Source organism: Melospiza georgiana, chromosome Z (assembly GCF_028018845.1).
Source record: "Melospiza georgiana isolate bMelGeo1 chromosome Z, bMelGeo1.pri, whole genome shotgun sequence".
NCBI classification, from domain to species: domain Eukaryota; kingdom Metazoa; phylum Chordata; class Aves; order Passeriformes; family Passerellidae; genus Melospiza; species Melospiza georgiana.
Genome location: NC_080465.1, coordinates 34,633,179 through 34,660,093, shown reverse-complemented (window position 1 = coordinate 34,660,093; position 26,915 = coordinate 34,633,179). Strand labels below are relative to the sequence as shown.

The following is a 26,915-nucleotide window of genomic DNA, read 5'->3' as shown; positions in this document are numbered from 1 at the left end:
TAAAAGAAAGAACTCTAAGGAAGACTTTCTTTCCTTATGGAGGGAAAGAAAGTGATGGATCAAAGGATTCAAGAATTTCAAGGTCTGAAGGATTTTAAATTGGTTGATAAAGTCTGATTTTTCCTGACAGAACAACTCATTCTGAGAATTAGTTTCAGAAACATTACTTGGAGAAATGTTAATAACATGATAGGGTACTTCAGCTGAATTAAGAAAAAAATTATTACTTTTACCATTTTAGATGCCTCTCATTCAAAGAATAAAATTTAGTACCTCCTAAAATGTCAAGACTCTCCAAATTCTCCCCTTTGTCCCCCAAACACTTAGAAAAAGAAAAGGGACAAAAATGAGCGGTCTTAATCATGTTGCAAATTGATGCCTATCAATTATGATATTATCAATTATTATGAATATTATCAGTTATGATGAGTAGGAGACTGAGAAAAAGTAGATTTCAAAGGAAATCAAACAACATGGGAACATTTGATAACATGAAATTGTGAAATTAGCACTTTTGTTTGAGAAACAGGCAAGATTTTTACAGACATCACTTGCTGGAAAGTATAACTGATACTCCATCCTGAAACAGTAATACTGGGAAGCAGAACACACAATTATATGCCCCATGATAAATATACCAAAAAATAGTTAAATTCTTGGTTCTCCTTCTGAATAAGGTTCAGAACTGTGCAAACTGCTCTGATAACTGAACAGCATTAAAAACTTCAAACTATGCTTTGCTCATGAAACATTTAAATATTGGCACAGAAAATTAAATATTATTTCCCTGTATATTCCAGAGACTAAAATAATGGGGGAAAGGAAAAGAACATAATAGAGCCATTACTTTATTATGTATATCCAGATTCCTTTCAATTTCAAGCACTGCTTCAAGCACTGCTTCAGTCTTTTAATCCATTTCCTCAAGCTTCTTTTTGTTTAAATATTGCTGCCAATATGTCAATACCACTTGAAAGAAAGCCTAACCTCACTACAACTGGCATGAGAAAAATAAAAAGGAAAATAGCTGACCATTAGGCTTAAATTTAAATTAAGGAAACATTGCATCTGTTTTTAATAGGACAGGAAAAGTAAAGTTGGATCAAATGTTAGACATTTACAAAAGTTTTAAGTTCAAGTGATTTTTAAGATGCACTTCTTGGAACTTTCAGTGGATTATCAAAATCTGTTAATTCAATAAAGGGACACCTAAGATTGGCACTAACTGTACTAAGACTTTAAGAGAGTTGATCTAAAAATTTTTTGCGAACACCAGTCATGAAAATTCTTACTCTTCTTTTTCGAAGTAACTGTTCACAAATAAACTATTACTTTCTGCACAATCTACATGTATAAAATCCTGATTTTGTGTCTTTTACTGTGTCCTGCTGCATGGCTGTTGTTTAAGGGGGTTCCTAGTCCTGTTAGACTACTCAAAAAACACAGTAAGCAGCATAGCTGGAAACACCAAGTTGTGAATTTCTCCTAGAAATCCATAGTAGTTTTCACAATCATGAAGTTAATATTTGTATAGATACGGAGAGCTAAAGCAGGTACATAACTTTTTCAGAGACAGGAAGACCGAGCTAGTACTTTGGAAATATTTATCATTTTACCAGATCTGAAAGACGCTTTCTTTGGTTAACTACTTCCACACTTATACGCTATCAACATTAACATAGTATCCTATTAAATGTGTTTATATACTTCAATGTTCGTGTTAATAGCAAATCTATAAATATGTATAAATATTAATTAATTTTATTTTAAATATACAAACACTTAGACCAATTCCAGCTAATCAAGACTAAAGAAAAGTAAATATAAAATTTTAAACTTTTATTGACAATATACTATTCTTTATGACACATTATGCCAACTAACTACATCTATATTTTTTAAAAGTAATCATTATAATATTTCCACCATGCAACTTCTTTGTTCATTATTGCTGATTCAAATCCTTGGGATTTAGGGAAAACATGCATAGTATCTGCATAGTTTACCCTGAAATATTTAATCCCTCTCATTGACATAAAGACATGAACACTTTTCACTAACATCATATCTAGGCCAGAAGGTAACTGTAAGCTGTTCTCTATGTAAACACACACATTTGTGTGCCTCTACAAAACCTCTCTGAGAAAGGCTTAGGAAGTACTCTGCTTCAGCTTTCAATGTTACCTTTTATAGTGCAGTGCTGCAGGATTACTTTTGCATATCATAAATAACTCATGGAATCATGGAATTTTAAACATATGCAGCAGAAAAAAAGACATTATTATTATCCAGACTGACCTACTGATAAAAACTCTAAAAAAATTTCAAGGCAGAATAAGACACTTAGTGAGAAAGCTAACCACCAATGTAAACTTCAGTGCTTTCGACACAAAAATTAAAACAGAAGGAGAAAGAAAAGGAAAAAAAAAGGAAGAAAAAGAAAGAACCAGTATCAAACTGGATGAAGACTACATTCCCATTGTTTGCTTTTGGTATTAACCTCAAAGACAAAAGGAATCTCTTCGGAAAGCTAGTTTGAAAGAAAATAAGCCTGAAGTTGATTGTTTAACTTGCCTTAATTTCAGAATAAAATCAAGACCATAACTAAAATAATGCCTGGGCCACACGGTGATGCCTATGACTGGATTTTAATTGACTTGAAGACTGTCACAGTCCTATTATCATAAAACCTGTAATGCACTTCCAGCATGGAGGACCCATCTGTGCCCACCATCCATCTGTTTAGTCATGACTGGCAAAGTGGTAGGGAACTCGCAGTGGTTGCCGCTGCCTGAAAGGAATAAACCACAGGATCTTCCAGTGAGTGCCAAAAACTTCTGAGAAGGTCTGCTGCCACGGCTTCTGGGGCCTCGATCTACAGAAGACAGCATTATTAGTGAAAGACAGCATGCCCACAGCGCACTTCAGTCAGCTACAACAATGTAGGCTGGCTGGGAATCCAATACTGGACTCTGATGAAATGTGTCCAAGCATCACAAACACAACTTTTATTTCATTACGACGCGCAGCTGAGACTTAACTTTGGAGAACAGAAATTATCTGTGTCATCAATCAAACAAAGGCAACTTTTGAAGCACAGGAGACCTCAATATGAATGAAATGTATGTCAAAACACTGCAGAAAGTATCTTTTGATCTGTACTTCTGAAAAGAAAATATAGTTCCACTGGCTTTGAGTAGGGAAAGAAAGGGAACAACATGCAGCTATTTTGTGTACAACCACTATTAAAAAGATTAGTGAGGTGCTGCTACAGATAGGAAGTACAGCGCACAGTACCATGCAAAATCATCTTAACAAAGAGCTACTCCCTTAGCATTTCAGCAATGTAGGAATTTTACAGAACTTACATGTCTTCACAACAGTTAGACATTTTTTCTATACTTGTAGTGTCCTGTTAAAGAGAAAAAATAACACAATGAAAAAGTATTTATTTACATTCCAAACTTTTAAAATGTCATTATGATAGCAAGTAACCACACCAGGGAATTAATTATTAATGTACGCTGTTTTGACTTTAGTTCATTAGGATGCATATTACACATATGCCATATTAGTTTTAAATAAATGTGAGATTATACATATAAATTTTAACTCAGTCTGTCTGTTAAATTATTTTTATAGGCATGATATGAAACTATACTGTGTAGTTTGACTACAATACCAAAGAATGCCAACAAAAACTTTCAGCATTATTACAGCAAAAATTAATTCAGATATTACAATTAATGCACAGGACATTTATGAGCAATGTGTATAAGGCCCACTCTTGCCATACTTTCCACAAGCACTCATTCCAGACTTGGAGTATCCCACAGAGATAACCACAAAGCTAGTAAAATGCAGTCATTAACAGATGTAGTATTTTGAAAAGCAGGAGCTAGTCAGAAGTTTTAAAATCATTAGCTTCGTGAGTATTATAACACAAACAGCACAACTGAAAATATACCATGAGTTTCTACAGTTCCTATCATTAAATACAAATATAAAAATTGTTCTCTTAAAATATAAAAGCTAATAATGTGCAGAGTGAAGGCAATCCTGCAGATAAGAGCAACTTAAATTCATACTTTAATTATAAAATGTCATGGTAAGTAACAGATCAGTTTTAGCTTAGATCACCCCGAAACAAAACTTTTTAAATTACCAATGGTGGGTTTTTTTCACTTTTCACTACAGATTTCACCAAAAGGCTTCCTTTGTGAGTATCATGTAGGGAGTTTCAATATAAATTCATAGTTCATTACACCCTGAAATCACTTGCGAAGTTCAAAACACAATCAATTGAAATATTCTTCATTCTTTCAACTCCTTTTTATTGGTAGTTTGGTATTTCCCTTCATTTTTCACTGATTCAGGCATGCACATAATGTACCTGTCAAATTACAGTAGAATTTGAATAAGACCAAGAGCTAATCTCAATTGCCTCAACCACATACAGACAGAAAAGGGCTGTGGTTTAATTAGGCTGCTACTTCATTGTCATCTGAAACACTCCCTAGCACTAAAAACCACACTGTGCTCCTTGATTGTTCCTGCATGCAATTCAGTGCAGGCATTGCTGGGACTCCACCCCTACCTTTCAGTTAGGGGAAGTTTTAAGGGGGAAGGGCGGAATGTGAGTGGGAAATAACATAGAGGAAGCTGATTTCCTGCTCCACCAGACGCGGCTGGCCCCAACTCCCTTGCCAACTTTTTGTATTCTGCTTCCCAGCTCTTAAGTGTTTTGGAACAGGATCCCTTACCACACACTAAATAGCAAAAAATCTTAATTCTGTCCACAACCTATCCAGCTGATACAGCAAAGGAGAGAAGTTCATTTTTCTCATGTCAATTCACCAGGATGCACAAGTTCTTGCCCAGAAGTCTGTGTAGAGAAGCCATGCCCAGCCAAGGTTACATAAACCACAATGGCCCCATTGTTAGGTGGGTTTTAACATCCACTCAGCAGTGAGGGAGGAAAGGACTGGAGGAGAAAACTGTAAACACTGTTTGTTGTTTTGATTCCCACAGATAAACTGCTGCTCCTCTCACATTATAGGCCTGTCTTCCCTCTCCTGCCACTAGCGTGGCATTACCCAAGTCCTTCTCCTTGTTAGGGCAACTTCACAGCCAAGGAATACTTTGCTTTCTTGGACTGGCTTTTTACTCAGCCTTTGTCAGAGAAAACATCATCTTTCCCTACCACAAAAATTCAGACATGGCTTTTTGAATAAAAAGGCCTAAGTAAACAAGAGATTACTTCCATGGCATTTCAGCAAAGTGGTAATACCATTTTCATGAGATGCTATAGTTCCTTTTGTAACTGCAAAAATATCTCAGTTCTAGGAATTATTCTCTGGTCCACTCAAAGCTGTTTATCAAATAGTACAAAATAGTATTAGCATATTTGAAAGCAATAATGGCAAATGGTCTTTTGTAAAATAACATGCTATTCCAGACTCTAAATGGACATGTAGCTATGGAATATTTATTCTATCATTTCAAAAGAGGGGCCTTTAAACCAGCTCTGGGTGCAGAGGTAACATCACCAAATATCTTAAACATGGCTTTCTGCTGTGTTTCTGCAGATTGCTTACTCATTAATACACTTGTACCACTCCCTAAAATACAGGTTTTGAGATTTTTTGGGGGAAAATCACAGATTGAAACCTGGAGATTGTACTTAGTTTTACATGTTGTTATGGCATGTTGTCATGACCCTGAGAACCTCTCAAGATGTGAGAGGTTCTCAGGGTCTGCTCCCCTCCAAACTGTAAATTAACTAAGTTAAAGAACCAAAGCAGGAACTAACTTCCTTCCTTTCCTCCCTTCCCATTCCTCTCTTCCCTTTGCTCCCTTCCCTCCCTTCTTTCCTCCTTCCCTTCCCTTCTTTTATTGCCTGCCTGTTTCCCTCCTCCCTCCCCTTACCTTAAAATGGCAACATACACTTCAGATTACTTTTGCTTTACAGCAAAGAAACTGGGGTTGAGCAGCGAGTCCTTTGCTTCTTGGATACTTTTTCAACATGAAAAAATATTTAGAGCCACATTTTAAAAGGTTCAAACTAGCAAAGAAACATTGCTTTGAAGTTTATCTGCTTAACAAGTACTAGTGACTGAACTTAAGAAACAAAATACCTTCCCTGCACCCTCATACCTGCCCTCTCCCCACACTGCTGCCAAACAGGCTCATCTGAAATCTGCTTTCATTTGAGAGTGAACCAGTTTACCTTTTCACATGAAAGTGAAACTTCACAGCACCCCAGGAAAGTCAGTAGCCCCTCTGAAGACAGGAGATGACGGAAAAGGAGAGTACCACAGTTGAGTTTTGACCTGTTATTTAAGGCTTCTTTCTCAGACATGAATTTTTTTTCTTTTGCAGACAAAGGACCAGAATAATCACCATTCTTCTGAATGAAAAGGTGGTCTGCTCATTAAAACATCTCATAAATGTCTTCCAATCAGAGTATCATCTCTCTTATGCATTTGATGTGTACCAAGGTTTTGCAGCAACATCAGAATTACTGTGTTCAGCCTAAGAGGCTTTGGCTGTCTGCATCTACTATCAGCTTGGATTACTATTAATACAAATAGAACTGTGCTAAGATTTTTTTTCTAGACTCAAAGCTAATGCTAATGTTAAAACCTTTTATGAGTGCTGGCACTCAACCAAAAGTTTAAAATAACTTGGTATGAGCAAACATCACATATCTATGCAGTCCTAGTAATCTCTAAAAATTTCTTGAAATTTGAAATTGAATACAAGATGAAATTGACAAATACAACTGATTAATTTGACAGGATGGATCATCTAGATTCCAAAAGGCATCATCCAGAATGGAAATAAAAACTGCTCCTGCACCTGTTTATTCAGAGATACATACCCAATGACAAGCATCTTAAAGCAGCTACAGGAAAAAAAATCACACCTTAGTGAGACAGGAAAAAGAACTTAAGAGGAAATAAACACAGGAATAGGAAAAGGGCAAAGTTTTCAGATTCTTCTGAGGAGAGAAAAAATATGAGTTTTTTTCACTCTGAGGATATACTACAGATCCATAAGAGCAGTTTGCTTACTCTAAATTAAGTAAGCTACTGCCACAACTAAGACTGATGTAAAAGGAAGGAGAAGAATGGAGAGAAAGGAATGTACGTAAAAGCACTGACAGAGTTCTGCAAACCAACCTCAGATTCACTCACAAATGAATGCATCCAAATTAGCTCCAAAGAGAAGTGCACCTTTCACATCTATGCTTCTATTTAGCATAACCAACTGCCAAAAAAAAATATAAATTAGAAAGATCACATGCACCAGTTAACCAACTGTCCTATAGGATGGGTTTTATCATGAACTAACACATCATGAAAAAAGCACACGCAAAAGATATTTTTCCCTTATTGATTCACATTTTCCAAAGTATAAACTGCAATTTGTAACTTACAGGACTAACTCCAAAGCATGTAGCTACAATCCCTGGTTCAGTTTTTCTTTTGTGTTTGCTTAAAGAGACATGCAATCATTACAGCTCTCTTAAACACTTGCACTAGTAGAATATAAGCATTATGCCATACTTTTATTATTTTCAAATGTTCACTGTAGGTGAATCAGCAGAAAAGTATGATGAAGCATAAAGAAAACAAAACTTGCAAGCCTTCCTGGATTTGCAGCCTTTGCTTTTATCTAAAAGTTCAAGACAACACATCCTTTATATAAAGGGTTTTTTTTATCTTCTGTCTAGCATCCTTTCATGGTGTGCATGTAATTGATAGATGAGCAACTCAAGAATAGAAAATACTAAACATAGAAAGAATACATCGAATTTGATAAATTTTCTTTTATTTTGGCATTAAATACATATTGGGTTTACTTCTGGCCAGTATTCTTTCCTTAATCTAGACTTTTCATATAAGATAGTTATTTTTATCAATTAAAACTATGTTCAGTCTGAGAACTATTAGTTCTATTTAAAGGTTAAACCCCTATATCAGACTCATGTACTAAATGAAAAAAAAGCTACACTCTATTACTTCTAAGGGAATAGTTCTAGACTCTTCTATGTTCTAATTAATTTAGTTAAATAATTTTTTTACTGGCTAGTAGATACTGACTCAATGACAAGAAACCATCTAAAATGGAGGCACCATAAAATCTCTTAACTTCAGGCTGTTGCAAATCCACAGCATGTTTGGTGCAGATAGCTGCATAACACGAGACAGGACAAAACATGTTCTATTTATTGATCCCTACAAGTACCATATGATAAAAATAGAAGGGAAAAATATTTTAGAAATAGCTGTTGATCATCTTCACACAGAAGTCATTTTAATAGTCTGATGTCTAAATCTGACAAGCAACATGTAAACAAAATGTACTCAGCCCCTGGAACACTCAAATATTTTTATAGTTACTTATCTTCAAGTAGTTAAAGGTACTACCTTTACTATTAGGAAAATGTATTAGCTAAAGGACTTCTTCTTTAAGTGATAAACCAGGGATAATTCTGACATATCTGATGATATTCTGTACTCCTTGCACAATTTAAAATCCAATTACATTTTCTAACTTGCACTTTTTCCTTAAAATAATGTAAATTATTAATTTAAAAAAAGTTCATATTTACATAAGACCATACAGTGAGCTAATTTAAAGTGATGTGATCTTTTTCTCCCTAGAATGTCTTACACTTCTATTTATTCCTACATTTTAAATAGCTCATAAAAAACAGGTTTTTAAAAAATAAACTAGCAAATAGATAAATACCACATTTTATTTTTATGTAAATATGTCTTTAAAGATGTCAGAGTACATTTAATAAAAATGCTAAACAAAGTGCAAACCCATTTGAGAGAAATAAGGTAAAGGTGCAAAAGAATTTACACAGTTAACAAACTCATATTCGAAGACCAGGACATTACTAATTCCTGACAATTTAATTTATAGAACTTCATGCAGTCTTCTTATAGGAGATCTAGCTATAGGTGGATTAAAGGTAAAGACAGGAGAAGGGGAAGAGATAAGAATAACAAGGAAGACAGATAATGTTAATATTAGTTTATTTTCTGTTAGTAATTTCCAGTTACTCTTTCGGGGTTATAATTTATGTATGCTTTGCTTTCCCTTGTAATTATTTTGCTCTATATTGTAGCCACATAAAGAATGCAATTGCCTGGAAACCCTAATTTCCCCTACCAATCCTAATTTTTAATATGCTAAACTTAATTATGAGGATTAATAGTTCCTTGATTACACTTCTGCCATGTTTGAAAAAACAGGAAAGCCCTTAGTATTCACTAATCAAAATAGTAATTAATAGATTATCTGATTAAAGATATGACTGCAAATATTTTTAATTACAAGATACTTATTATTAAAGACAAAAAGCATTTCAGCAGAACTAGATCATTTGTCACTCTGCATATTAAATGAGCATTGGATCAATACCATACAATACACAAATACAGAAAGAATTAAAAAGCTTTGATTTTATTAACAGAATAAATGCAGCAATATTTTCATTATTTTGAAACACAATCTTTGTAAAAAAGATTGGAAAACTACCTGGTAAAATACACTTCCTAATTTAAGGTGAAAACGAGAATCACTGCAACAATAAAAAGCAAGTATCAACATTTTTAAAAGTTTCTAAGGGGAAAAATGTATGTGATAGGTACCATACTGCACACCAGGCAGGCTGTTAAACACTATTTTCCCTTCTATCCTTCCTACAGAAAATAAAGGGAAATTTCTCTTTTCCACATCCAGAAAGTACTGATGGAAGAGGATACTGGCATATCACTGGACACCATTCAAACAGTTAATTAACAGGAAACCCTGGTAGCATTAATTAAATTAATAAAGACACTGTCCACTTAGTTTATGATAATGCATCCACTACCTTGCACAAAGGCCACATGGTATCTATTAAATTTATAAAGGCCTATCCATTAAATAGTTCTGCCCCAGAGAAACAAGTTAATTACAAGTTCTGCCCCAGAGAAACAAGTTAATTACAAGTTAATAATTTCAATGAAAAGTTTTCCTCTGCAATACTAGCATAAATCACATTAAATCATATTTAATGGACCATAATGGAAGAATTTTCTTCCATAGAAATAGTTTGTTACAACATATGGAAAAATGAAAACACTGTTTAGTGTTTGAGATAAAAACAATCAAAGGTAATCCTTTAAAATTAGGGTTCAGATTAGTCTCTGCAAGGGATGCTGTTTAACTGAAACATCTGGTAGTGTTATGTTGAGAGACAGGCCTTTTTTAACTTTGGAAATGAGATTAGTAGATCAGTTATTTGTAAGTGTCCAAGTAATTTCTAATTATTTTATCTGGGTCACAGATAATCCGCTTTTACAGGGCTCCCACAATGACATCAGAGGATCACTGTTGAACTGATTATCCTGTTACCTTCCACCATCCATGGGAAGACAGGATTTTCCTTTTGTACAGAGAAAGAGAAAGAAGTGGCTGATTGCTTCAGACAGGTGGCAGCCAACAAAATAAAGAATACCACAGTTCTTGAGAGGAAGAAAATCTCATCTATGCAAAAGGTACCAGCTTTTAAAAAGCAGTCAACAAATGGAATACTTCTTAGCAGTGTCTGGTGCAATTTAAAACCTCACTAGATAGGAACAAATATCGAAATAATCAGAAAAGCCATTGTTTAAAAAACAGTATGCCATGTCATTTTTTACATGTTTTGTAGTAATGCCTTGTAGATCATACATAATCAACAGAAGAATCCTGCAGTATAAACAGAAAAACTGGGCTTATCATCATTTAACTCTTAACATGAAAGACACAGAGAAAAAATTTCTTAAAACCATAATGGAACATGAGTGAGAGAAATGCAAAAGCCAGGGCTAATCTTCTATTAATATACACACGAGCATCCCGGGCATTCCACCTTTTTTAAAAAGACTGAATCAAAGCACTCTTTTTAAAAGAGCTCTATACCTTCAACAACCATACATCAGAAACAATCTGGAGTGGATAAAACACACTTTTTTCCCTTGGTGAATTAATGCCTTTTCCTATGAATAAATAGGCATGTTATGGGGGCTTTCGAGATAAAAAAACATTGGTTACATATAAAAATAAGAGAAAAATCCTTGAAAAACACATGTCAAGAAAATATGTTTTGAGAAAGCAAGCAAGTTTCTGGGTACTATTTGATTTAGCTTCCCAATAAATTGTATTATTTCATGTAACAACATAAAAAAAATCAAATGGAAATAAAAATTAGTAACACAAATACATCCTTCTAACACTTTCTTCTAGCTTAAGTGCAAAATACTTAGATAAAATTTTAGTGCAAAATTTAGATAAACTTTGGTTTTGTCACTTTAATACAATGTCATTAATACGTGCAAGCAACTGTTGCACAAGACAGATTGTCTTGTATTTTTTTTCCCCAGAAGATTTTAAAACTTTATTATTATATTAGTAAAACTTTATTATATATTAGTAAAAATTATCACTTTAAAACAAATTGATAATTTACCTATAAATCATACTTCTATGACTTACGACAAAGCACCAATAAAAACCCATACCTCTACCTTCATGGAGCTTTAAGTGTCTATACTGCAGCTATTTTGTTACCTGTAGTGATTCCGGCCAAAGACTAATCCGAAGTACAAGCAGCTAAAGGAGGCCCTGAAGTAAAGAGTAACAATAATCTTTAAAATTGTTACTTTCTATAGGAGAGTAAAAGAGTTGCACCCTTGTAAGGTGCAACTCACACTTTCCGGTATGTTTTTCTGTTTTACTCAAAAGTTTGCTTCTACTTTTCAAAGAATGCCATTTAAAAATCAGGGTGTCTGAGAATGTAAGAACACAGGCTCGGAATATAACATTCTAAATTGCTCTACAAGAAATGAGAGGAAACAGAGGAGTGGTAAAGGAAGTAACAAGCACTAGAGACAGGCAGGCCTTCAACATAAATGCATAATCATTTTGGAAATTACCTTTGACGGTGTTTTAATTCATGGGTGAAACCAATTTTTTCCATCCAGTTCTGTAAAAACTTGAATAATTTTAAGTAAAAATACTAATTGTTGATGAGATTTTAAGAGGAGTATCTTCTTAAGAATCCTAGAGTTTCTAAACTAGGATTTTAAATTTCTCCCTATTTCAGAGGCTTATGAATTAGAGAGAACCTAGATACCTCTATTTCAAAAGTATCCAAATAAAACTTCCCCAACAGTAATGTAAAGTTCATACTAGAAGAAGTATCAAAGTTCAGGATGATAACAAAATTAGAGGCAAATAAAGCTCAGAGAAAGCAACTGGGGAAGGAAGACGAGAAGAGCCATGTGCCCCTTCTGACAGAAGTGTGTTTCACATATGCTAGTTTCTAGGGAGAAAGCACTAATCCTGTATGCAGAGGCCACCTCAGCTGCTCTCCTCTTCATCAGAACAATTCATGTCAAAAGTTCCTCTAAGGACAGTTTTTGCCAACCAGCTGTTCTTCTCTCATTGTAGGAAGTCACCTCCTTTGCTCTTTGGCTTCTTGGACCTCCAAATGAGTTATGAATAGCCTTGTGCTAATGATACCCTAACAGTGATACCACAATCACAGTGGTGGCAAATGTACTCAGAGAAATTACTGCATGGTAGGTTACTTAGTCTATTAATCACCTTATCAAGCACTACAGCCTCAGGAACATTCTCCCTGTAAGAGACAAATTTTAGTACACAGCTTACAAAGTTTTCATTCTTACCAGAGAGCACATTTTTTCCAAGCATCTTGAAATAGATATTACCAATATCAACAGATATTGACTTCATTTCTGGAAATTTATGTAATGATGGTCAAGCAAGTTTACCTTCTGGAAAAGCAGGCAGTCTTGTTACAGAAGAGTTAAAGTTTGATTAATCTTAGATTTGTTTTTTTTCCAAAAATTTCTGCAGCACTTGTAATGTTAAACACCAATGAACCTGCTGGACTTGTTCAGCAGCAGTTTGCACCCACCAAAGTTTAGATCACAGAGCTACAACACTTACTGTCTCTACTATTTAAAACCAGTTTTTTTTTTTCCAGGAGTTGCGGAATTAATCTTGGTACATGTTAAACTGCAAAAAGGAGGCACAAGAGCATGAACTACAAAAATGTGTATTACCTGCTCTCCCATACAAGTACAAGAATTGCTTTGCCTGTATCAGAAGGTCCATGTTCTTGTCGCTTGCACACATCTCTAGGCAGCTTTAGCAATCACTAAAATTAATGCTTTCAAGAACAGCCATGGAGCAATTCATATGACGTGAATGCTTTAACTGCATATCCATGCCTTCAAGCACCTTAAGTTTGTTTCAAGGTGCTTTTCTTCATATTACACTTTCATGATTGGGTTCTGCTATCAAGTTTTAATCTATACCTTATAGTAAGTTAATTTCATCACAAATTCCACATTTAATATACAGCTCATTTCAGTTCTTACACTACTTGTAGACTAATCACAACCGCACCAAACGGACTTGCTTTGTTTGTTTGAAGTCTGACTAATTGTTGCCAAGCAGAGTTCCTCAAAACAACTGTATTACTTATTCTTCCTAATTCTGTATTTGCAAAGAAAGGAATGAAAAGGGAGAAGACAATTGCGCTGCTGGTATGAAATGCTCTGAGGGGGGGTTGGACTACATGACCTACATTCTTCAATGAGTCAATGCAACAGCATCCACATAGTGTGAATGAATTAATATTGGAGATACACCAGTAATGGATTTCTACTTCCCCAGCAATCCCACCAAGCCTGAAAACTTGTCCATGTGACAATAGCCCTTCTGCTTTTGGGGCAACAGGTAGGGTGCAATAAGAGGCCCTAATGAAGATCTGTACTTTTTACCATCTGCCTCTCATAGACCATCCACATCCACAATTACTGTAGCATGGTTATTTCACAAAGCTCAGCAAAGACAACAGAAAAAACTATCCAGACATACTGCACCTCAACAGTTATGATTTCAGCAGAAAAACTGGAGGTAAAAATGCTATACCCCACACCGAGTCCAGTGTAGCTGCCAACTCTGTAAGTGAATAGGATGTACTTCATGGTATGTAAAACAGACAGAGAAAAAAAGACTACAGCAGTTTATAGAGTGCAGTGGCGACAGAGGCCTGAAAGTGTTAAGGCTCAGGACAGCAAAGTTACAACCGGGCATTCATGCCTGTTACAGTGGCAGTGCAGTTAGTATCCTGTGTCAGAACAGAAACAGCCCAGGTTTCAGGTATATCTGACAGAAACACGTTCAGTCTGAGAGGTCATATTTCACATCCAGTAATAGTACCTGAATGGGTGCTGATGGTCACTGCTAAAATTTAGTCCAGCTTCTGGCAGCACACAGAACAAAATTATAAACTTAGGGTCTGGTTTTCTTGTTTTCCTCTGTATCCTATCTGTGGTTTAGTGCAGTCTGATCAGATGAGTTTTTTGATCCTTTTCATACATATATCCACTTAACAGAAACTAAAACAACATCCATATTTCAGTACCTAACAATTAGGCTCACTAAGTATTTGTCTCTGTCTCACCTGTTACTGGTGAGCAGAATTAACCACATCAGCTAGACAGCCACCTTAGAGGTGGTATAGGAAAACATCCCAGCCCTAGATAATGCAGACATAAAGGCAACATTTAAACAGGGAAGAGAAAACCTGTCAGCAAGACCCCGGAACAGAAATCAGGCACACAGTAAAGGTGCACAAAGGTCAATCTGCTGAGCTGGGGTTGAGAGCATGTGTAAAACACATTATGGTAGAGTAGTTGGGGAACAGTAATAATAATAGACAGTAATAATGGTAATAATAATAGACAGTGTAACTACCATGACAGAAAAAGCAAAAGGCAGTAAATATGTAAAAGTGATACAGTAAAACCAAAAAGCAGTATTATTGCTTTATCTAACATAATTTAAAACTACACTGTAGGCTTTTTTCCTTTATTCAATACAAAAGAATTACACCATACAGTTGGGAAGTTTTCCATTATGGACCTACAAAAGTTAATGCTATGCAAACCTTCATAAGTAACATTCCAAAGTAAAATCTCAGGCAGATCTCCAACAGTTGTAGCCGAAAATATGCTGCCGTGTTGTACATTACTGCCTTTAAAAAAAGTTCAGCAGGCCATATCAGACTCTTTCAACATGTATATGTAACTAATGTAACTAATGTACTCTTTCTGTCATGTTGAACAATATTTTAAATATTTGTATGGATTCTCAAGACAACTTCAAAAATTTGCTGACAGCTATTAACTTCTAATGTACAGAACAGGATGTTATGCCAAATAAAGGGTGTTTCTTGCAAGTATTTATTACGTTATCAAATTCACTTAACTGAAAAATTTTTCCATGCAGAGGGTATTTTTTTCTGTATATCTAAATGCAGAATACCCACCTGGACTGTAAACAGCACGATTACATTGCAGAGTTTAGCAAATAAAGAGATGAACATAAGCATATTTATCAAAATACTTAACAAAGATGCTGTTCTGTTCTCAAAATTTGATTTTATCAGTTGGCCTCACTGTCACATAAATTTTGACCAGGCTACACAAGAGTTTAAAATAAAAACAAGAATCAACTACATATCTTGTACACTGTGCAATTCCAGGACAAGGTATGAGTCCATTTTACTAATACAAATCACGAAACTGACTGAAGTGATATTATTAGACACTTCTGCTTTGACTAATTGTACTGAAAATAAAACTAACATATACTTCTCAAATTAGATACTTACAGTGAAAATACCCATTAGCTGAGTGTAAAAGAGTCGACTTATTCCACCTAATATTATTAGACCCATGAAGGCAGATATTCTTAGGAGAGCAAGTTCATGTCTAAATACAAACACATCCTAGAACAAGACAAAAAGAAGAGAGAGACTTTAATTTAGTTACAAATTAATTAAAGTCTTTGAACCAAGCGGAAATAAGCTGTAAGAGGTGTTCTCAAAGCCTTAAAGCTGAAGGCAAATATTGGATTCTGAGCTACATCACACATCATTGGTCTATTTATGTTATAAAAGCAGAAACCAGTAATATTTTCTTTATACATGTTAACAGTTGGGGGTTTATGTTGCCAGACTGTTAAAAAAATTCCTTCAAGTAGTAAAGGTTTTGGAAATAGATCAAGCTCAAACGGATTATTTCTGAATCTTCCGTCTCAAACTGTGCCAAACTACTACAAACAAGCCATATAATACAGGAAAACTACTCCTGTTAAATGGTCTGGTTTATTATAACTTGGCTACCAGGCACAGCTCATTTCACTTTTACATCACCTCTTCTGAAAGAAAACAAACATTCCAAGATTGACATTTGAAGATTGTACCCATAAAGTCCAACTACCCCCTACCAGATGGTTCTTACTGTGGTGCTATCTATTATCCAACATAAACTTATCTCCAACTTTTAAATTTTGGCCTAGAGTTGGATTGCTGCGACTCTGGATAAGGATGAACAGTACAGATGCTTCAGGGCACACAGAAATATGGATGTATCCAATCAGCTGCGTTGGAAAGTCTATTCTCAACCAGCAAAAAATATAAAAAGTATTACAGAATGTTATGTAATATCTTCAAAGGATAGAGCACCTTATTTTTATCACAGAAGAACATTTTTACATGGCATTAGGTGTACTGTGATTTCAGACCCCATTCTCTTACTTTTAAGTTATATTTATGTTCTCAGAGCTGTTGTTCGAATATACACATCGTTTTTTTACAGAAGTTAGATCATGGCAGGAAAGTATTAAACCCTTTCAAGTGAACTTTATATTACAACCAGAATATAGAAGAGAACTGAACGAAAAAATGAAACAAAACAAAAAAAACCCCTAACCAACCAAAAAAACACCCCCCCCCCCCCGTTTATGTTCAACCACTAGAACTTGAGGAAGAGGGATACTGGGTTTTCATTATACAGAGAACAGTTAATGTTTAGCAAAAAGAAAAAATAGAAAAAAATCTATGTTTAGCAAAAAGAAAAAATCTAATTTTTCATTTAAGTAATTTCCATGAAGATTCAAAATATACACCCAGGAAAAAAGTTTAAACTGCCTACTAAAGCTGTGAAGAAAGTCAGTATTTAATGAACAAGCAGAAAGCACTAGTTAAGCAGCAAAACCAAAAAACAATCCCCAACAGTAATTTCTGAACTATGGTAATGGTTCATCTCCTCTCCCCTCACTTGTTTATACTGGCCTTTCTTGCTGCTGTAGAAAATAGACTAATTTCCATTTCTTTTAATGCTTCTTACTCATTGAATGAGTTAATTCAAAGATAAATCAACTCAAAATAAAAGCAGTCACACTATTCTTTACTTCTCTTTCCATTAGCTAATGAAAGCTTTAAAGAAAAGCAAGGTAAGACACAACTTTTACTAGTTGTACTTCTTCATTATTTTTCAAAGAAGATGCAGAGTGGGCTTAGCAACAACATCTGTCAGCTCCCTCAGCACCTGTGTGTGCAACCCATCAGGCCCATGGATTTGTGGTTTTGTCTGCCTAGCCAATCTCTAAACAAACCTTCAGTGGCCAAGGGCAAGTATTCTTTTCTCCAACCTTCATCTCTTGCCTTCAGGGTCTGGGATTCCTGAAGGATGGCCACAGCAGTGAAGTCTGAGGCAAAGCAGTAATTCACTTTGCCCTCTTTGTGTCTTCTGTCACCAGGTTACCCATCTAAATTCAGCAGCATCTCCACATTGGTGGGGATCTTTCTAATCCTTGTTTTGTTGCTGATATACTTGTAGATGCTTTTCTTGTGGTCCTTGATATCCCTCAACAGACTTCATTCCAACGGGCCTTGCCTTTCCTTGTTGTATCCCTGCATTCCCTTCCATACTCCTACAATCCTCCCATAGGCCCTCTCTCTTCTTCCACATCCCTAGCAAATTAATTCCTAAGCAATTATGAACTGGAAATCAATACTGGGCACTCAAATCTCTACAGACAAGACAACATTTTTCTACAGAAAACCAAAGTATATGCAGTAACTGAGCTTTTTGGTAATCAGACTTTAATAATAGAATGATTTACACAATTCTACCTGGGAACAGAAATATTTACCTCCATGAAAACAGAAGAAAAGACCATTTAAAAAATAATAGTACTAATAATAATGTAGTCAGGATGCTGCAGCTTTGTATGAAAACTCAATGCAAGTTGGTTTTATTATCCCTTTTTAAAACTTAGACAGTAACTCTTTTTCAGATGAGAAAGCCAATCAAAACTATAACTAATCAAAACTAGTCAATAATCAACCAATCCCTCTTTCAATGTGTTTTGAACAGATCCTCTTGTTCAACAGTATTCACCAATATCAGTGCAGTGTGAGTACTGACTTAGGGTGATTTTGGAGTTTGCGGTGCAGGCTACTTCTGCTAACAGAAAGAACTGTACAGGCTGAGCCATCAAGCATACACACAGATAGCTGACATCACCAGTGCATGAACATTCAACTATCATAGCACAACAGGGTTTTGCTCCACAGCAGCTTTTTTCCACATTGCGCCAGGCTGGCTGTCATATATGGCCTTGGCAAAGATGCTAAAAGCATATTCTTAACAACATGAGAGCTTTCCTTCACATAGCCTCTTTCTAATCTTCTTTATGTCAGCTCCACAGCCTAAGTGGTTTGCCAAAACTTCATGTTCACATGGGTTGCTGCCACTGCCTTTCTACTTCTCCTACACCACACCACACAGCACTCCCCATTGGCTGCTGCCTGTTCCAAAGGTTTCTAAATTCCATTTAGCTGCTACTTCTATCCATCCAGTAAAACTGCAAGGATTCTTAGTTACCCATAAAAATGCACAGAAATGTGAACAATAAGAACTTGTCACAAAACATGTGTAGGTTTATAGGATTATGTTGAAAAATGGACACAAACCACAAGACCTGGTATCTTTATCTCAACAGACAATACCAAAACAGTCTACAGAAAGTCTCTGGGACAGATAAACAAGGGACTTCCTCAACCCCACAGCAGAAAACATGCCTCATCTTCATTTGTGAGCATCAACCACTATAGATGACCCCTAGAATCAATGCTACCACTGACTAGAACAACAGCTACCATGGCTTTATGCTATCATACAGGAGAGAGGTCAAAAACCTAGATTGTAGTCCATCACTTCCAAATTCAACTCTCTTTGTCCCCTACCAACAATAACAACAAAAAAACCTTTAAAAACATATAACAAGTCCCTGCTATGTGCATTACTGTTACTGTTTTCAAGGATTTATAGTTCCTTTAAAGCAGCATACTGTCCTGAGGACAGAGCTTTTGGCAGGCAACACAGGACTATCGTATCTGTTCCAGAAGAGATCATCTTCATAATTTTTCATTTACAATGGAAGATTAATTTATTCAATCTTTATTCTTTACTGAAATATGACACACACAGAGATTAATATACAAGAAAATACATAAAAAGCCCTCTTTTTCTTTGTGAACAATATTTTGTGTAACACATGATAACCTGGTTGTCTGTGCTCAGTGGTAAATGAAGTCAGTCTATCAACTTGGGTATCACAAAAATAGTGCATAATACAAAAGAAAGCCAGGCTTTCCAGAAAGCAAACTAAAAAATATAGACTGCAGGTTTTGTAGAAAGAAAGAGGAAGGATTTAATTCAATATTCATGTACTGTTCTTACAACTATAGTGAAGGACAGCAGGGTTGGGTTGGTTTTGCAGAATGCTGAGAAGAAAAATTTTGTTGTTTTTCATTTTTAAAAAGAGAAAAAGTTTCCTTTAGACTCTCTTTACAGTATAAATGGACTTTGGATGATACATATTTCCAGATTTTCATTAATATTAGTCAATGCATACTATTAATATTACTGCAAAAAATCCTTTTCCAAAGCAAAGACAATGATTTGTAATTGCAGAAACAGGAACAAAATAAAACTAAATCAGAGCAAAGGGGCCCAGGTTTTTATATGTTAAGAGGTTTGGCTATGACAATTATTGTAGCAAAATTTCTAGCAAACAGAATGTATCAGCAGAATTCCTTTTGCTTAAAATATTAAAAGCCTTCTATAAATAAGGTAAAATATACTGCCAAAAGCATTTACTTTTGCAATTTGACCAGCTGTATCTAGAATCTGTGCCAGCACAGCCATGGAGAGAGCAACTATGTAGTGGTAAGTCTAGTATTTATTCTTCTCATCTCACTATTCAGAAGACCGACTACTTCCTAAAATATACAGACTTCCTGACATTTTTTTCATGAAGATGTAAGAATATTCCTGTGTTAATCTCTGCAAATCACCAATGCCTGCAGAAGAACTAATATGCTGATTTTATTTGAACAATATATTTTGTCTTGAGCTATCACCCCACATAATCAATTTAACTATCATCTCCTTTATTTCTAGCAGTAATTGCACTCCTCCTACTGGACAAACAGAGGTAACAACCATAACCTAAATTTCTGGCAGTGTATGTTACAAGAACTAAGACTACTATGAAGCAATTTTCTGCAGTAAGAGGTGAAGCTGAAAGATTGCATCTCTACAGAAACAGCTTCCTCCATTACCTTTAGAGCTTCCACCCTTAACTCAGAACAGTTAATTTAAAATTTTTGGGGTTTTCTTTCTTGACCCTTTAAAAAAAATCCACAAATTCGAATTAGGAAAGAGCTACTAACATGCTGGCCAAATTTGCATAATGCCTTAATCAGTACTGTAATAAAATTATCATTTCACAACAACACTAAAAGCAATTTTAATTCTACAACTTCTGTGTTTTGTACTACTTTATATCTGAAGAATAAAAATGTAGATGAAGGCACACTGCCAAAAAATTCACAAGTATTTTAATGAGCAAGAATAAGCTTATTCCAGATGGCTTTTTGGAAAAAAAAAATCATCCAGTTCTTTGAATCTGTTCTAAACACTAGCCCCTGCAAATTCAGAAAATGTAAGCTCCCAGTTACAGCCAAAATTTCAACAAAGAACTGTGCTTTTGTGAAAGGCTGAAGGTACGGCGCTCTCTGGAATGCTGTGGTATCTCAGCTTTAATTGATACAAAGGAGATAAAAAGAATCTTGCTGAATGCTTGCCTAAAACCCTAACTACTACTAAGCCTATCTTTTCACCAGTCCTGTTCCTTTGGTGTCAAAAAGACATAGTTCTGACTAATTATTCCATGGCACAAATCTATACAGCATCACATCCTCAGCAGCACTTAAAAAAAAACTGCCTCATGGAGCTCTGGTGTTGTTTTCCAGGCAGATATGTTGACTAAGCATGACAACTATTTCAGTTTTCTCTACTTCGCTGTGTGCTCTCCTATTCTACAGCTGAAAAACTGAGAAAGCTAAATACTATTTAGTGTTACACTATACTTAACAAAGGTCTTAACAGCCCAGACCTGCTGTGTCTACTGTTTTTCTATATTGTATAAACATATTTTTCCTCTCTGGGGCACAGAATACTGTATACTATAGCACAGATCCACTTTGTAAAAGGAAGAGTGCCATTTGAAGTGTTCACATAAGTAACAAAAGAGAGCAAAGTAAGCAATTTCTTCCACAGCTCTCTGTAAACTTAGGCAGCCAAATACAAGAACCTGAGCCCCTCTTCAGGGAAACACATTACAATGGGTTAAAATAATTGTTGCATGTGTTCTGCCTTCTAACCTGTCACCTGTCAAAGGAGCAGGAGCATTAAAATTAGGCCTCTCTCCAAACAACTTCAAATACCGGCAAGTACAAGTTGTATACATATTCACACTTGTTTTTTGAACTGTCATTATTAATAATTATTTATCATCACCTCCTTAGGTATTGTAAAGTATCTGAAGCAAACATGATTTCCATTTCCCTCTCTTGCACAGACCACCCTCAATCAAATAATTTGGTTACTTTTCACACTACTTTTAAAAAGCAAGGCTAACAGACAGAACTTTGGCATGTTACCTAATACAGGGTAATTACAGGAAACAATGCATTCAGGGAATATTCACAATAAAAAGGAAATACCCTATCATGACATTATACTATTAGAGGCCAACAAGTCTGTTTCAGTGCCTATGGAAAGGTGCTCCAAGCAGACAGCAAATTATTTTCTGTTCCATATTTCTAAAATCCCTTTAATGATTTAAATGGAAGTATTGATGTAGATGGAAAAAATAATTAAATTCCTTTAGAATACAATTTATTTCAAGAACGAGTTACAAAAATCCTCAACTTTGGAACGTTATACATAATAAAAACTTGGTATTTATGAATTTGAATATAGCACTTTTATCAGTTTTGGATTAACCAAGTAATACAGTCTTCCTACACTTTCAGCTCTCCTTTACCACATCATCTTCACATACACTTTTATGGGAACATCACACCCAGTTCAGACTGACACAGGAACAAGTAAGAAGCTTGGAAGACTATGTCGCATCTTTTTCCAGAAGCAGAATTTTTCACAAAGTGAAATTCTCATATAACATGGAATACAAAATCATATGACAAACTTTAGTTGTTCAAAAAAATGGAAATTTTTTTTTGTGCCTTACCCACAGTGAAGGGTCAGGTTCCAGTAGCCTGGAAAGATGAGTATGACATCGCCAGCAGAGAGCATGCTGGGGTGTCACATCGACACAGAATTTAAAAATCTTCTGCACTTCAGTATTTGGAAAAAATCTCACCAAAATTTAGAGTGTAATATCTGAGATAATCTTATTCTCATATGACATTTGGAACATTACCTAATTTTGAAAATGTTTTAAACTTGTTTTCTAGGTTTTTCTCCTTCGTGTACTTGTATTTGTTATAGTCCACTACAAATACAAAGTTCATTTCAGATTTAAGCTTTAAGTTCTTATGGTTCTTCATAAGCAAGATAGTATAACAGTTTTCTTATAAAGAAAGAACTTTCAAGCACTGAGCAAATTTCAAGCAACCGTCTTCAATATTCTGAATACTACAGATAATAGGCATAAATGAGCACCAGATAGCAGCTCTACAATGTAAGTTTCATAGGGGAAGGAAGTCCTTGATTTTTTACTCTACTCCAGTTGGTTAGACCACATGAAACAAACCAAAGTTAATTCTCCCTGAACCCACACAACCTTTTCAAAGCAACAGAAAATACTGCTACAAAACCAATGTATATTTTTCCCCTAGCAGAATGATCACGTGTTCTTCTTTCTTAAAAAAGCAGTATCAGCTATTTAAAACATGATATTAGGATAGCTATATATTCTGCATAAATCTACTTTGGAAAAAGTAAAAGGAAAATTTAATACATCTAAAGTAGTTACCTTAACTCTTTCCAGTACTGATAATCACTTCCAAAGAAAGCTAATTGGTTCTTCCCTCCTTTCCTATATTCCTAAGAGAACTAATGTTGTGCTTTTAACACAAAGAACTCATATGCCCTTTCATAAAAATATTTTGTTACTTACTGTAAATCAGTTTGCTTACTTAATAACATACAGCTAGTTGAACTCTCTTCACTAAGAGTGAAACTGAGCTACCAAAAATGTGCGGTAACTAAAAGCCAACACAAACTACATTGCAATACTACTTGTTCCCTTCACAGAGAAAACAGGTTCTTACCCAGTTTTCTTTTTTCAGAGGCAAAAAGTAGTAGTAATGGCAGAAGTCAAGTATCAGTGTATAGGAACTAAGGATCTGGGTGTAGAAACACAGCTGCAAAAACAGCCAGTGATTGTCTTCACCAACACAATTATTAATCCTGTAGAGAAACAAAGCATGCATATATAAAAACAGAAATACAAATACTAAAGTTATGATACTGTGAATAGAAAACTTTATGATTTCTTAAGGAGCAAACTACTGGATCCCTTGCACCACAACTTAAAGCATAGATTGCACTACTGAGATCACTGCTTAGAACAGGAGACACAGTTCTCTGTAATTTTATATAGCAAAGATACTGCTGCAACTTGAAGTAAAAATCTAGTAATAAAATTATTTTTTGAAACTCAGTGAAATTTCACAGTAATATGTCTTATCTTCTGCTACTCAATACATTTCAGAGGTTGTAAACTACAAGAGTGCAAAAACACAAACAAATGTTTTAAAATAAATGTGATCACAGGCTAACCCAGTAACAAAGAAATATGACTTAAAAATGAACCAAAGGCACAGAAGACAATAAAGGCATCCATACTCAGAAACTCCTGCATATTCCAACATGAAAAGTGTAAAGGAAACACAAGGATTCTATCTGTATTAAGTACAAGATCAAAAGTTACATGGATGCAAATTCATACGAGCATTGGCACAGACAACAAGCTAAACCAGAGTGACAAAAGCACTATACTAGTAGTAGTCTCTGAAGTAGAAAAACTTGACAAAAAAAGGTAGTTTGAAAAATGGCTAAACCAATGTAAGAGAATCCTGGCATCATTTCTGTACTCTGCAGTTTGTCTTGTAAAAATTATAACTCAGAACTTCTTTCAAAAATGTTTATTTTCACTTACTCTGATTTTTACTGGTAGGTATAGGAAAGTTCAAATGTATTACTTCCTTGCTTTATATGTCTAAATGATTAAGCACTACGGGGAAAAACACAGGAAAAATGAGCAGCAGTCAAGACCACAAATTTCAGAATGATTCACTAAAACAGTAGATAATTAGAAGAAATGTCCTGATTTTACCATGGACAGTGGTGATCCATCCTCCTCACACAATGTCCACAGCGACTGCAATGGTGTGAACGCTTTGGTCTCATCATATTGCACTTGTTACATAACTCCCAATGCTCTCGCTCTAGGTGAAAATGTAAAGACACATTAGAGAGATTTAAACTCAGTTAATCAATGCGTACTCATAATAAATCTGTATGTTTGTAACTCTAATTAAAAAAACAAATCTTACTATGATCTGAGAAGGATAAGCACCACATAAAAAGCTTTTTCCCACTGTGACCTTAATTAAACTGGAAGATATTACTGCTACTCCATGCCAGTTTCCATCTCCAAAATTCCCTCTCTTCCTATAAATTTCTACAAAGTAAGTATTACAGAACAAACCTGTTACTCAGACAAGGAAGACTAACTCAATTATTTCCTTACATTTCTACTGTGAAAAAAATTATCTGCTAGACACAATCAGGATACAATCTCACTGCTGTTCCAGTACCCCCTGAGGAAATACTGCTTCTGCTAGCTAACTAAAAGATGACACACAGTGAACGCTTCAGGAGCATCTTCCATCTCAAAGCATTTTAATAACATGCATATCACCACATGCAATTTTACATATAAGACATGCAAAGAAAGAGATTGAGATTAGGGTTGTATATACAAATATATAATATTTTTAAATTACTGATGTGAGATTCTTTAAAAGCTAATATCGAGAGATACTGAGTAGCTGAAGCTACCAGGAGTACGATTGCTCAGCTTGGCTATTATTTATCTCAAATGCACCATTCAAATTAGAGGAATTCTTTGAAAAGCAGAATTCAAATTATATGTTCAAAAATTTCATCTTCACATGGGAAACAATAAGATTAACACTGAAATACTTCCAGTCACAAAAGCATATATTTTCTGTCTTTAAGGAAAACAGGTGGATGACAGAAATACTTTGACTGTTCAAATTGTTTCTACCTAAACAATCTTTTTTGAGGCACAAAAATTTCTCATATCTCAGGGACAGAGGGAAAAAAAGGGAAAAAAAGCTTCATATTTACAGTAGGACATTCTGAAATTTTATACTGTAAAACACTGTCCCAATGTAAACAAAATAAAGTTATATTTAGCACTTCTGAGACACCTCCAGGCAGCTCTAATCTGGTCTTTCTTGCTTGCAAAATAACAGTTGGACACTGGAAGTAAAGAAACCCAATATCTGAGATCATTAACCAAGTAATAATGACAGATGGAAACTGATTTACAATCTGTTTGCATAAATCCAGTGTCACAAAGGTGTCACTCACTAATAGGGTAGATACCAGAAGAGTTCAGAAACACCCCAACTCATTTTTAACACAATTTACACTGTGTAAAAATGTATCCTCCTGTCAGCCTAGCGCACACCAGAAAATTGTAGCACTACCTCCAAAAGTACAATACCCTGATATATCAGGCGCCAAATCAAAATATCAAAGTCATGACCTAGCCTAAACATTTCACCTTCGGAAGACTTATTAAGTATGACTGCTGTATGGACTGAATGGAGCATCCAAAGTTTGGGGATCTATGCAAAGAGACACCTTACATTAGAAAAAGCTCTTTGTGTACAAAGGGAATTTTCACTGCTCCTGGTACTTTGATAGTAAATGAAAACTCCAGTAAATGTAACTGTCTGTAACTAGCGAGGATCTCCATTCTCCATTCAGGTTGCAAAATCCATGTTGCTCCCCCTGCAGCAAAACTGCTGACTCCAGAACCCAAGTCTGAAACACCTGATGTTTTACTGGATCAAAGGATCAGCTGCCAGAAGCAGAAAGAACACTGGGATGAGATTTTTTGCAATTAGTGGTGACACATCTGAATCCCAGGGAGATACACTCCTTTCTACAATAAACTGTCTACTTCATGCACATCATATCATCAGCACTAAGGCTAAAAAGATCATGTCTCCAAACACATCATCCTAGATTTTCAGTAACATCAGGAAAAGAGAACAAAATTTTATTCTGGGCATTCACCATATCTGAAGACAAGACTGAAGCATTCAGCCTCACTGGATGGGACACATTTTCTTCATTCATGAAGTGTTACCTGTTAATGTGACAAAGCTCATGCCGTTTAACAGCCCTACTCCATTCTAAACTCCTAAGTAAAAGCTCTATGCATTAGATAGTAGCTCCCAACAGTTCATAAAAATACTGTACTTTTCTGTGGAGAATCATTAAGGTTTTAAATTTCCTCCAACTTCTGAAGCACTGGATACCATACAGGAATTGTGGGATAAA

At 35.3% G+C, this 26,915-nt stretch overlaps 1 protein-coding gene across 2 annotated transcripts in view; it reads right to left on the bottom strand.

The window, feature by feature from the left end:
• Window positions 1–895: 895 nt before the first annotated feature.
• The window catches only part of ZDHHC21 (zinc finger DHHC-type palmitoyltransferase 21), a 33,810-nt gene continuing 7,790 nt past the window's right edge, over window positions 896–26,915 (bottom strand). For both annotated transcript variants that reach the window (XM_058044492.1, XM_058044493.1), the window contains exons 5-9: window positions 24,649–24,760; window positions 23,582–23,720; window positions 15,758–15,874; window positions 3,369–3,412; window positions 896–2,875 (exon numbers count right to left, since the gene is read on the bottom strand). In XM_058044492.1, the coding sequence (XP_057900475.1) occupies window positions 2,743–2,875; window positions 3,369–3,412; window positions 15,758–15,874; window positions 23,582–23,720; window positions 24,649–24,760 (545 nt within the window). In that variant the 3' untranslated portion in view covers window positions 896–2,742. The remainder of the gene's footprint in view (window positions 2,876–3,368; window positions 3,413–15,757; window positions 15,875–23,581; window positions 23,721–24,648; window positions 24,761–26,915) is intronic.